We start from the raw sequence: 12,233 nt of genomic DNA on the forward strand, positions 1-12,233 counted from the left end.
CCAATTATTCCCAATCCGGCTGCACTTGCTGCTCTCTCACTGCCCCACCACGATTTCTCATGCATCTCCTTTCAAGGCAATTGGGTCTTGCAAGTTGCCCCTCCCGCACCGGAAAGTGAGCCGCCAAGCCGCCGGTCAAAGGAGGTGTTTATGGGTCATTGAGTGGGGGCTTTGAGAGGGGTCTAACCAAGACCAATCCTTACCGGCAGTTCCGAAGCAGTTCTGCTAACGCTCCTTGCTATGACGAGCTACGGCGCTTTGTGGAGCTGTCTGTTTCCTGGGACTGGTCTGGGTCCGGATTTTTGATCCAGAATTGGCAGGCAGATCACTGGAGAGCACGGATGAACTACGAATTCCTTTTCCGACAAGATGAACAAGGTCTCTTCACTCTGAATTAATCCACCAGTCTGAGAATACAGTTAGTGTTTGGTATGCCGCATCACATTCGATCTCGGGATTACTGTTTGATCGAGTGTGAATCCTGAATCTGATGATTGTATTGGGTCGACGGGCTCAATCCCTCTGCGTTTGGGCACCAGTCCCCTGGATCGGATTGGATCTTTGACGTTTGCATCGGACGGACCAGTTGACGTACGGCCCATGGCAAGTGATCGCGCCGGAACGCTACCTCGCATCGGTTCATTTGAAGCGGCCATGGACTTTTATGGCTCCTGACCCAACATCTAGCTCGAACCCATCTCCGATGGCCAGCTCACTTCTTCGCTTCCTGCGGATGCATCCCTCGGGATTTATATGTCCCTGGCGACTTGTTGATGATATTGTAAATAAGGCCCTGCCGTGTAGATCCCATCGCGGGGCTGCTCGCGAGCAGAATTCCTTACTTCTTCTAGGCTACACAGAGGCAGTACGAGGACGCGGCGGAGCCGGAGGGTCCTGCAAATCCTGTGGGGCCAAGCCGGAAGCCGGGACGGGAGAGAGCGGGTCCTAGCAGCACCGATCAGCCGGCGCTGAAGCCAGAACCGTGGTCCGTCGGGACAGGGATGGTGAGGAACAGACGTGACATCTCCCCAGCGTCCTGCGCGCCCTGGGGGAACAATTCACTAAGAATGAGCAACTGTCTCACGGACAGCAATGGTGTGCCATACGAGAGGGTATTATATCACACCATCTGCTGGTAACCACGCCCTCGGGAACGGCAGTCGCAAACATCAACGAGGCATGCACAAGACTGAGGCGGGACATCTATCGTCCTCTTCTGCGGGTATTTCTACCAATTCCGACCTGTGTAGGAGACATCTTTCGTCCTTTCGAGCTTAATTATTCTTTCGGAGGGAGATTATCGCTTAAGCCTGGAGCAGAAGCGACGATAAAAATATAGTATCTACCATTTGAGCCTCTACCATTCAAGCCTCGGCAACGAGTACTCTGTTGGGAGTGAGTTATTTTCAGCCTTCGGCGTCGGAGAAATTCCGTTGCCGGTGAAGACCTGCACCCTATCAGGTCAATCTTACACCTGAGGGGTTGGGTACCAAGTTAGCTCTCCTGCCTTCCAACTTTTTCACAATAACCTGAGCTCTCTCCAAGTTTCAGTAACGAAAATGGTCGTCTTCGACGGTCACGAGCACTTGACCGAAGAGGAAAGGAGGTTAAAGGAAGATCGCGAGCGCACAAAGCATTGGAAGAAATGGGGCCCCTACGTTGCGGAGAGGCAATGGGCGACAAGTAAGCGCACGGATATCCCGATCGCTGAAGAGATAGCTAATATGAGAACTAGCTCGGGAAGATTACTCGTACGTCTCTTATATAGGTGTATAGATACAGATACCTACATATCATTCAGAGCAACTGTGCTGACCTGTGTCAAGGACTGATGGCAAGCCCTGGACTTGTAGGTAACTCTAATAGCTTTCTTGTAGCATAAACTCATATTCTTTAGATTTTAGCCATGAGCATGCTCGCAAACGAGCCTACCGATGGGGAGAAGACGGCATCGCAGGTGTCTGCGATTCAAAAGGCCACCTTAACATCACATTCAGTTTCTGGAACGGGAAAGAGTTAGACCACTTTGGTTTTACGGAATGGTAATCTGACTTCTGACCGATACCAGCAACATCCTCAAGGAACGTCTTTTCGGAACATCGAGTGAAGAAGGAAATCATGGCGAGTCAGTCAAGGAATCTCACTTCCATCTGGACAATGTTCCTACCGTTCGTCTATCCGCGTTGGTGTCTCTCCAGAAATCTTCTGACCTTTGCAGCATTCGTACATGAAGTATCTCTACAAGTACCCGCAGGCAGCGTTTCCATACCAGAAACTTCAGGAGGATTGCAAAAAGCCAAAGGAAGCACAGGAGTATTCCTTGTTCGATACCGGCGTATTCGAGAACAACGCTTACTGGGACATTTTTATCGAGTTCGCCAAAAGTGCCGACGATCCAGACGAGCTCCATTTCCGTGTCACCGCTTGGAACCGCAGCAGTGAGCACGCACCGCTTCATATCATTCCCCAAGCGTGGTTCCGCAATACGTGGGCGTGGAGACAAGAAACCCTTTCCACGGGTGAAAAGCCGGCCATCGAAAAGAGCGGCGACAACACTGCCCGTGTCCGTCACAGATCACTCGGCGAGCGATACTTGACTCTATCTCCATCCCCAGGTGTGGGGTCTAGTGGAGAGGACGTGCTACCGCAAATGTTGTTTACGGAGAATGAGACGAATCTTGATGCACTCGGGCTCGGAACTAACAAAGGGCCGTATGTGAAAGACGCCTTTCACAGGCGTATTGTCAACAACGATCTCAAAGCTGTTAACCCGGGTCAAACGGGAACTAAATTTGCCGCTTGGTATACCTTTGACGAAGACGGGGGCGTCCCCCCCGGAGAATGCGCGGTTGTCCGGTTCAAACTAATGCGCCAGAATGAAGAATACTTAGACGAGGAATTGTTAGATGACGTTGTAGAGCAACGGCAGGCTGAGGCTGACGAGTTTTACTACCGTATTAGCCCGCTACCGATGGCGGAGGATCTTCGTAACATCCAGCGTCAAGCTTTCGCCGGCCTCCTTTGGTGCAAGCAATACTACAACTTCAACTGGGAGCAGTGGCTGAAAGGAGATCCAACATCGCCAAGCTTCGTTCGGAAGGACATGCGAAACAAGCAGGGGAAGCACATTCACTGGGACCATGTCTTGTCAGTGAGGGACTCTTGGGAATACCCCTTCACCAACCCCTGGGACTCGGCATTTGACTGTGTTGTTATGGCGATGATGGATCCAGATTTTGCAAAATACCAGCTAGATCTACTGACGAGGGAAAACTACATGCAGCCGAGCGGGCAAATTCCTTCCAACGACCACAACTTTGACGAGGTAGACCCGCCCGTACTCGCATGGGCTGTGTTCCGCATCTTCAAAATCGAGCGGAAGATGTACGGCCGCCAGGACTTAGACTTCCTCGAGAGCTTGTTCCAGAAGCTAATGCTTAACTTCACCTGGTGGGTAAACAGGAAGGACACTGAAGGGAAGAATATCTTTGAGGGCGGCTACCTTGGACTGGATAACATCGGTCCATTCAATCGATCCGCTCCTTTACCAACCGGCGGAGTTGGCGTCTTGGAGCAAGCAGACAGCACAGCCTGGATGGCCTTCTACTGTCTGACGATGCTAAATATTGCTCTGGAGCTCGCCAAGCACCGTCGGGTGTATGAGCGACTTGCCGCCAAATTCTTTGAGCACTTCATCCTCATCAGCGATGCCATGAGAAATCTCTGGAACGACGAGGACGGGTTCTACTACGATGCAATCTCCTGGGGCGGTCGCTGGAATCGCCAGCTGCGTGTCAGGTCCTTGGTCGGCATCATACCTCTTTTCGCGACGTTGACGATGGAGCCCGAGATGCTGAACCAATTCCCCTGGTTCAAGAAACGAGTAGATTGGTTCATAGAAAACCGTCTTGATCTCGCCGAGCGAAACATTGCCAGCATGAAGAAGCGCGGAAAAGGAAACCGGCTTCTTTGCGCACTGGTTAGCCGTGAGCGCCTGGAACGCATTCTCAAGAGGCTTCTGGATGAAGACGAGTTCTTCTCGGAGTATGGGATTCGCTCACTTTCTAAACATCACAGTGCGCATCCGTACTGCGTGACCTCCCATGGGAAGCAGTTCGAAGTCGCCTACCAACCCGGCGAGTCCGATGGCAACACCAACTGGCGGGGCCCGATTTGGATGACGGTCAACTTTCTGCTTATCGAATCCTTGCAGCGTTTCTACTTATTTTACAGTGACCAGTTCCAGGTTGAATGTCCGACCGGATCGGGAGATCATATGCACTTAGGTCATGTCGCCGAAGAGCTGCAACATCGACTGCAGCATCTGTTCGCGAGAACAGACGAGGGTAGACGCACAATCAACGCTGGAAACGATATGCTGGACTTTGATGAACACTGGAAGGACCAGGTCGTCTTTCACGAGCACTTCGATGGCGATACGGGCCGTGGACTAGGAGCTAGCCATCATTGTGGGTCGTCGAGCCTGATTGCCAAGATGATCCACGACACAGGGTGAGTGAATCTGTTCTATGATGCAAGCGAGCCTGCAGCACTAATGTAAAACCAACAGAGTAACGTGCCGGCTCCCCCATACTCCACGAACCCCAAGTGTAGGACTCGCGCTCTATTTCGACGACATATTCGCGAGATCTGGGTCGTCCTCGCGGAGCATTACCGCTCGGGCCCTCGGGGACGAGGAGAAACCCGACGGTGGGGACGGGCAAGAAACCGACGCAGAAAGGGCTGAAGCTGACGCTCACATTATCAAATTCGTTTCTGAGAAACTCGAGAAAGTCAAGATCGGTGACCCTTCGGAGGACCTCGAGGATGAGATTGAGACTTAGGGCGGTGAATTCTTTTCTATGGGGGTTACATTCAGCTGATACCTGGTGAATTCTTGTCTATTTTCTACATCTTTAAATACGCCCGGTTGTGTCTCATTGGCATCGTAATTCTTCCCTTGGGCCATAGCTACTTCTTCTGCTGTAACCACCTCGCGGAGTATTTGTTTAAAGACTGAATATCGATGACTGCGCGGCAAAACCAGAGATGCCGATATTTGTGATTATTCAGATCGCTGAGGCTGATTTACCCGCAGCGGCTGATGCATTCGTACTAAACAGCCAATAGGATGCTATTTTCATGACCACCAGCTTACATACCCCGCTCGATCGGGCATCAAAGAAAGCCCTCGACTTCGCCCCTCACAACAGTTCTCTGATGATATCCCAGCAGCCTTTCGTCACGCGTAGCCTCAGTGATCTTGGAAACCCACCACAATGTCCACCGTCGAAAGCCCGCTTGACTGGGACGAGATAGGCGACATCGGCTATCCCGATTCTCAGTATGCCGAGTTTAGCTTCCACGACTTCTCGAGAGAGTGGAAGGAGAGGATCCTGCCCTGGTACAGCTTCCGCGACAATACTGGACAGAAAGGACGAATGAGCGATATTGCGTCTTTTCTACGCACTTGGCTTTTCTTCGGGCTCTTGAAGGAGGTTCTTGGAGAAGACCTCGGCTCCCTACAGCACCTCGAGACAGAATGCAAGATCGACAAAGCCAAGGTGGCCAGCCAGATTGAAACATGGAGGAGGAGAGAGATGATAAACTCATCTGGCAGAACGAGCCGTTTGGTACGAATACAACTCGTCCTAACAGAAGCTCGATCTCTGGTGACTGAGATATGCTCTGGCGACGACGAGTGCGACATGACCGCTGATCAATGGAACAAAGATATTCCTCTGGTTCTGATGGTCCTTGGCGAGATGCTCACAAGCTACACAACCCGATTGTTGCTAGATCTAAAAGAAGTCCGGATCCGAGGCTGGCATTTCGATGGGAACAGGGGTTGGGGTCAAACCAGTGCAGTCTTGAAGACAATGGAAGAAAGATGGAGCTTAGACACGGTCCGCATGCTTCATGGCTCACTAAGTAGCCATGCAACAGCACAGCTATATGCTCTGCGCTTGACAGATTCGATGACACCGCAACAACCCACCCCGGCTCTGGATGGTCAGAGAGAGGGATACCATCAGGCACACAGCGACACCTGCCATCTTGGACGCAATGAAGAGCTTGTTGGGCTGGATCAAAGAAAACTGGTTGACATCATCGAAAGAGGCAAGATCCCACTGGCCAAGTACTCTGCTTCATCAGGCCAGATCGAAATTCTCGAATTTGAACCAGGCACAAGGTATGCCATAATCTCCCACGTGTGGGCGGATGGGTATGGCAACCCAAACGAGAACAAGATTCACAAATGCGTACTCGATTTCTTCAATCAACTGTTTCTGGATGCTCAACGCCTACTCCGACGAAATGAGCCGGATCCTGCGCTCCCATTCTGGATCGACACTTTGACGATCCCCGTCAACAATCCCGTTCAACGAAAGCGAGCAATCAAAACAATGCATCACGCGTACACTAATGCAGACTTCATGGTGGTTCTCGACTCGGGTCTCGCAAAGATTGAGTCCGGGAGGTCCTACGCAGAAACAGCAATGAAGATCTTCACAAGCCGTTGGATGGGCAGACTCTGGACTCTACAAGAGGCGTACTTGAGCAAGAAACTCATCTTTCGATTCAACAGCAACGAACTTGTGGATATGGATCAACTCGAGGCCAACTTCTTTACAAGCCAAACCCTTGCGGATTCAATGGTGGCGGGAAAAGCTCGCAAGTACTTTGACCGTTTGCTTGGCTGGCAAAGGCAGAAAAGGATCTACGGTGCGCCCCTGTATGACAGTGTCTTGCTTGCCTCCGTCTGGGAAGCTGTGCAATGGCGCACAACAAGCCTTGTCGTTCACGAGACACAAGCCCTGGCCACCCTGTTCGAGGTTGAAGTTGACTTCCCTGATGATTTCGACCACGGCTCCTGCGGTCCGCAATGTGGTGAGGCGCCGGACGGCGAGTGCAGAGACAACCTTGACAGGAGAATGAAATGCTTCCTGGAATCGCTCTACGATGCCTACCCGAACTCCATCCCTCCCGGGATAATCTTTGTGCCTGGTCGGAGATTGGCCGTCGAGGGCTTTGGGTGGGCTCCATGCACTTGGATGGTTGGGCAGAATGTCGGCCATGACGATCCTATCTTCAACCATGCCACTGCGGCTGAGTTGACTTTGAATGGTCTGCTTGTCCGGTACCCAGGCTTTTATCTTCGATCGTCTGAAAACCGCACGTACGATGCCGCGGAGAACAAATTCGCCTTTCCCTGTGACATCCTTCTCCTAGAATGGTACTGCGTTCAGTCCTGTGACGATAAGACAGCACCGATGCCGAAGGAAGATGGACTCGCTATTATATCTTCGAGAGAAGAAGTCAGAGATGATAAATCAATAGCTCTTCTCGTTTCTGTGAAGAAGACTCGCCGTCCCAAGCTTTACGTCGAGATTCTACAGCGGGTTTGGATCTGGAGGGAGAGAGATCAGGCCAAGATCGAGGAACTCAGAATGTCGTTCTGGGAACACAAATTTGGCGTTTGTGAATATGGCGAGATCTTGAATAGTGACCAGCAGTGGTGCATAGGGAAGCATAGGTGGAATCCTGTAAGACCAGGCGAAGTTGGCCGTACCTCTAGTACTATGAGTGCCTTTTGAAGCTGGGGGATGCCTCAGTTGGATGCCACCCTCAGCGGGCGGCCGAGCTGGTCGGGGATAATATGCCTACTTATGAAAACGTTATTTCTTATTTGAAAGTATATCAAATCTTCTTTACTTCAGCTATCAAGAGGTTAGGGTGCCCTAGTACACACATACCCAGAGGGGGGACTAGAAGCTCAACAGTAAAAAAAAAAACACCAACAATGGTATCAACAATATTACTTAAGCTATGAAATCTACTTGCCCCCCTCGATAAGAGAACCTAATGTTTGAATTTACTGCGTTTTCGTTGTGCACGTCACAGTTGCCAAGGCCCACCTTTGGGCTTCACGATGTCATTTTTCTATCTGCCGTAATCCTGTCTAAGAGTTGACCTCTCGACTACGGGAGATATCATCCGAACGTTTGAGTAAATACACCTCTGCCATCCAAAACAAGAACTCACCTTTGTCTCGCTGGCGTGAGACTCGTAGTTTACCCCGGCCCAGAGGATGATAGCCACGCTCGGTAATAAACACAACAACTAAAGAGCCAAACTTAGCATTATCGCCAAAAGACACCAGTCATGCGCATCGAGCTCTTTGCTTACCTTGACGACTTCGGCTCTTTCGTCTGTAACCTGGTATCCAGAGTAAAATTTGCCAGAAAGGAGCTGCACTTCTTTTCCGGGCAGTTCTTATGATGGGAGGTCGCTCTCAATATTGCCGCGTCTTTCGATCCCATCCTTGTCAAGAAACCTGATGAGTCTGTCGAATCACATGTTGAGATCTTGAGATGAAAGTCACTTCTCTAAAATGGTAGAATTAGACCTCTAGAACCCTGGCTTTCAAACCCTGGATAGTCGATGAGGTCGGAATATAGTCCGCCTAGAAAGAAAGAAATTTCAGCTTCTTTAATAGTTCTCCGCGATACGTCTAGCGTCGATGGCCCGATCATTGTCCCGAAGGTGGTCCCGAATATTATTCCCCGTCATAGAGACTGAGTTACTGCTTGCACCGACACTGCATCAGATGAAAGACCCGCGGAGATTGTACAGCCGGTTCTAGCCAAGTTTGGCCACATCTTACGTCTTACAAGCCGGCGGATCCCCGAACTTGTCTCGCGCCATTGACGATCTCGAATCTTCATAGTCGGCTAGGCCGCCTCCCGAGTGCCGAACGCGAAGTAGGGTATTTATGCACCAACCAAGGGAGCCCGTTGGAAAAGGCCTGAAATAAATCGTAAGGGGGCTGAGTTAACTCCACGTTTGTTTTGAAGTAATCTCTAGACCATAATGTACGTGGCCGGTAGGTCATTAGAACCATTTCCAATTGGGCATGCCACCTGGTCATTTCAGTTGAATCATTTGCACGGCATAAATTGCAGATCCGCTGGAACTACTCTACTGTGCACGTTCTGGAATAATCGGCAAGTGTATCCATTATGACACTATACCCTAGCCCACCGCATGAAGGAAGTCGTATCTCATGGCCGCTGAAGCCGCAAGGGAGGCCTGATGCCATTGGTATTTCGAGACAGAGATCTTGCCGATGGACGGCCTAAATGCCCGAAGTCTTGAAAAACTTGTGAGAAATTAAAAGTGAAAGGCAATAGCACCCCATGTTCGGCCGAGAACCCGAGTGGGGCTCGGGCCATTCGGGAAAATATGCTGTTGGTTTTTGAGATACTCTACGATTTCCGGTGTGGGAGAGGCTGGATTAGGTTCCCTCTTGGCTGTTGGGGTCTTGGTAGGGTAAGCTTTCTTCAATTCACTTCTTGGGCAACAAAATGCAAGGGAATCTTTATTTCCTTCTTTCACCTCTTCTCCTATTATGCATCCTACGACCACTTGGCCAGTGGATTCCACGGAAGACGGACCGTGCCACCGTCTCTGCAACATGCGGTCGCAACATCTCCTGTCTCTGTCCTGTAATAGCAAGCCAGCACCTTCGGCTCCCAGCCCCAGAATCCGCCTGCTCCAAGGGATTCTCCTGAGCCGTCCAACTCGCCGTCCTTGTCCAACTGTTCAAGCCTTGCCCTTCTACACAATGTGGTTAGGCCAGCCCTCGACTAGGAAATTTGTCGCCAAATTGATGAGCACTTACGTCAAAGCATTTTCATAACCCCAAACGCAAGCAATAATCCGTGACGTTGGAGGTTGGCAGAATTCCATCCGCTTTTTCGATATTGCCTCGTGCTTGATTTCGATGCTGCCCGTAGTAGTACTGTGAATTAGACTGTGTTAATCTGACATTTCTTTTGCATCCGGAAGAATGGGCTGGCCAACTCAGCTGCGATAAACTCCATGGGTCGATCCCCGTAAGAGTACAACACGTTGAACATCTTTCGTCCTGCTTCAGGCCACGGGTCCCCAAATTGCTCGACTAGCGACTCTCCCTTTATTGTCAATGTTTGCTGCGGGGTGACGAGATGCCTGACTATCTGCGTGACGTCCTTGTCCGCAAACATGGCGCCATATATGTGTAACGGTGGTCCATTTTGAGGAGCGAACGCACCCATCACACCAGGACCTTGAAACGGCACAGGGGTTCCTCCGGGATGATGGGGAGAGGCCGACACGCCCATGCCAAGGGCTACACCACTTGCGGCGCCAGCGGGGATGTGAGCATAGTTCGGGTCTACAGGTGGAGGTTGTCCGTGATACGACTGCGGCGGAGCTCCTTGGGGTCCAGGTACATATACCGGATATACATGCACTTGGGTTTGTTGTGGCGGCGGCTGTTGCTGCTGCTGCTGTTTGTTTCCAAAGAGACCAAAGATCTTAGCGCCAATCGCACCTGCGCCAGCCATTGCCATGGACTGCGTCATCTTGCCTAATCCATGCTGCTGATCATGGTGTTGATGATGGTTCTCGAACTTGTGCCGGAGAGATGAACCGGCGAGGAACCCGCCGCCTAAAGAAAGCGCAGTCTTTCCCAAGCCGCGATCTCCATCCTGAGCAGGTTGATCTGCACCTTCCAACGCGGGATTGTATGACAGTTGATCGGTCGGGGGCATCTGGTGGTCGCCGGGAGGGGGATATTGCGGTTGGTCTGATGGGGCAGTCGGAAACTCCCATTGGGTTGCGCCGGTGGCAGGAAGGACGTAGTACCTGAGCAATGGATGTTATTGACACGTCTTACAGGTTTGATGATATGGGACTCGTTGCTGCTTGCCATGCGTTGTGCTCAGGGCTCCAGTTTGCTAGCCAACCTGGGGGTAAGGGGGGTGCAGCGGCCCCATGAGGAGCCCGTGGAGATGGCAAATCTGGCGTTGACATCTAGATTCTGGAAAAGGCAGGTGTTCAAGAAATGGCTGGTGGTGATCTACAATAGAGTTGAATTGCGGAAGCGAGCTGACTGCAGTTGAAGATAAGAGGCCGCAGAACATAGGGGTCACGGCCACTTGAGGCAGCACAGTCCTAGCTGACCGTGGCTATTATTATCAAGCGCGTTAAGACCATAACGCTATGTGCCGACAGCCGCTTACTAGGGCAGGTCGAGTTCTAGCTCACGCCCGCATGTAAGCCACATTTTCCCTTGACTGAACTGCACGATCCCTACGATTGGACAGACAGAAAGCTTGGGGTTACGTCTATTTCTAAGAAAAACTCTTAAGATGCCAGTAACCCCGCAGCAAGCCTGACTAACCTATCATTTTCTCCACATCTTCCGACTTTGCCGAGTCTGGACCTCTCAGCCGCATTTCTTGCATGAAGCAGCTCACCTCCGTTTCGTTGTGGCTGGTGTCTAAGCCTACGCTCCGCCTCCTTGATGGAGCGACCAGTATGCGCTTGGAGAGACCTTTGAACGCTAAGATTGGTTGAAGGCGTACAAACGAAAGCCCGGCGGAGCTCTCGACACACTCTTCAATTTACGCCGCCAACCCCGGTCTGAGAAAGATAAGCATCAGTATATTCTATCAGTCCGCCATCGGCTTGAGGTCATGGCTAGTCAGCACTCACACGCATTCCCGACTATTCTTGACATACACTAGGCTCCGAGCTGAAGATATCGAGTCTCTATAGGTTAGTGGCATATGAGTCAAAGAAGAGGGGCCCATAGTTTCGGGTATCTAATATCGTTGCGGCAAAATTGCTGAGTGTGTCATGAGCCTGCATGAGTAGTGCGTGAGTGCCCCTCAGTAAAGTAGTGACAACTGAGCAAGTGACTGAAGAGGGCGAGTGCAACTTTCGGGAGCCGCAACAGCGAGTAAATTCCAACTCTTCTATTAATTTGGCCATGGAGCTAACTTCTGCTTTAGACTACACTCTTAATATTAAGCCAAATTCTTGATGATGCCCACTTTCTTCTTCTCCAACAGTCACTTAGATAACTGCTGTAGCACTTGTGAAGAGTGCGGTATTTAAGCAGTCAACAATGGAGTTTCCATTTGTCAGTCCAGAAGACAAGCAAGTTGCTGCAGCTCCAACTGCAAATGGACCCAAAGCTGCAGTACAAAGCGGCAAATCAACGACAAGTTCTATAGCAGTGTCGTCCGCGAGATCGAGGCATGCCTGAGGAAGGGATGAGATGCAAGTGGCAGAAAGAGCATCAGTCAGGCATGTCACGACGGTTTCGCCGAGGGTGCTGGACGAAATCAGACTGGTACTCAGGCAGCTAGCAGCAGTACCAGTGTTGTAAACTCCAAGTG

The 12,233-nt window shown here is 51.0% G+C and overlaps 3 protein-coding genes across 3 annotated transcripts; 2 read left to right on the forward strand and 1 right to left on the reverse strand.

Moving 5' to 3' along the window:
* The first annotated feature begins 1,512 nt into the window (after positions 1–1,512).
* On the forward strand, positions 1,513–5,015 carry BGZ61DRAFT_415860 (Six-hairpin glycosidase-like protein). Its single transcript, XM_046243367.1, has 7 exons — positions 1,513–1,683; positions 1,736–1,751; positions 1,827–1,849; positions 1,898–2,015; positions 2,069–2,168; positions 2,219–4,512; positions 4,571–5,015. The coding sequence occupies exons 1-7, from the start codon at positions 1,560–1,562 to the stop codon at positions 4,842–4,844; spliced, it is 2,949 nt and encodes a 982-aa protein (XP_046108005.1). The 5' UTR covers positions 1,513–1,559; the 3' UTR covers positions 4,845–5,015.
* A 610-nt stretch (positions 5,016–5,625) lies between these two features.
* On the forward strand, positions 5,626–7,737 carry BGZ61DRAFT_447216 (uncharacterized protein). Its single transcript, XM_046245309.1, has one exon. The coding sequence runs from the start codon at positions 5,709–5,711 to the stop codon at positions 7,596–7,598; it is 1,890 nt and encodes a 629-aa protein (XP_046108006.1). The 5' UTR covers positions 5,626–5,708; the 3' UTR covers positions 7,599–7,737.
* A 1,682-nt stretch (positions 7,738–9,419) lies between these two features.
* BGZ61DRAFT_586408 (uncharacterized protein) lies at positions 9,420–10,878 on the reverse strand (the record flags this gene model as incomplete). The annotated part of the gene is made up of 4 exons (XM_046256446.1): positions 10,757–10,878; positions 9,868–10,692; positions 9,686–9,805; positions 9,420–9,621 (listed from the first exon to the last, which is right to left on the reverse strand). Exons 1-4 carry the CDS (start codon positions 10,858–10,860, stop codon positions 9,420–9,422), a joined length of 1,251 nt encoding a protein of 416 aa, XP_046108007.1. The 5' UTR covers positions 10,861–10,878.
* Positions 10,879–12,233: the final 1,355 nt, after the last annotated feature.

This window comes from Ilyonectria robusta, assembly GCF_021365365.1.
Source record: "Ilyonectria robusta strain PMI_751 chromosome Unknown BGZ61scaffold_5, whole genome shotgun sequence".
NCBI lineage: Eukaryota > Fungi > Ascomycota > Sordariomycetes > Hypocreales > Nectriaceae > Ilyonectria > Ilyonectria robusta.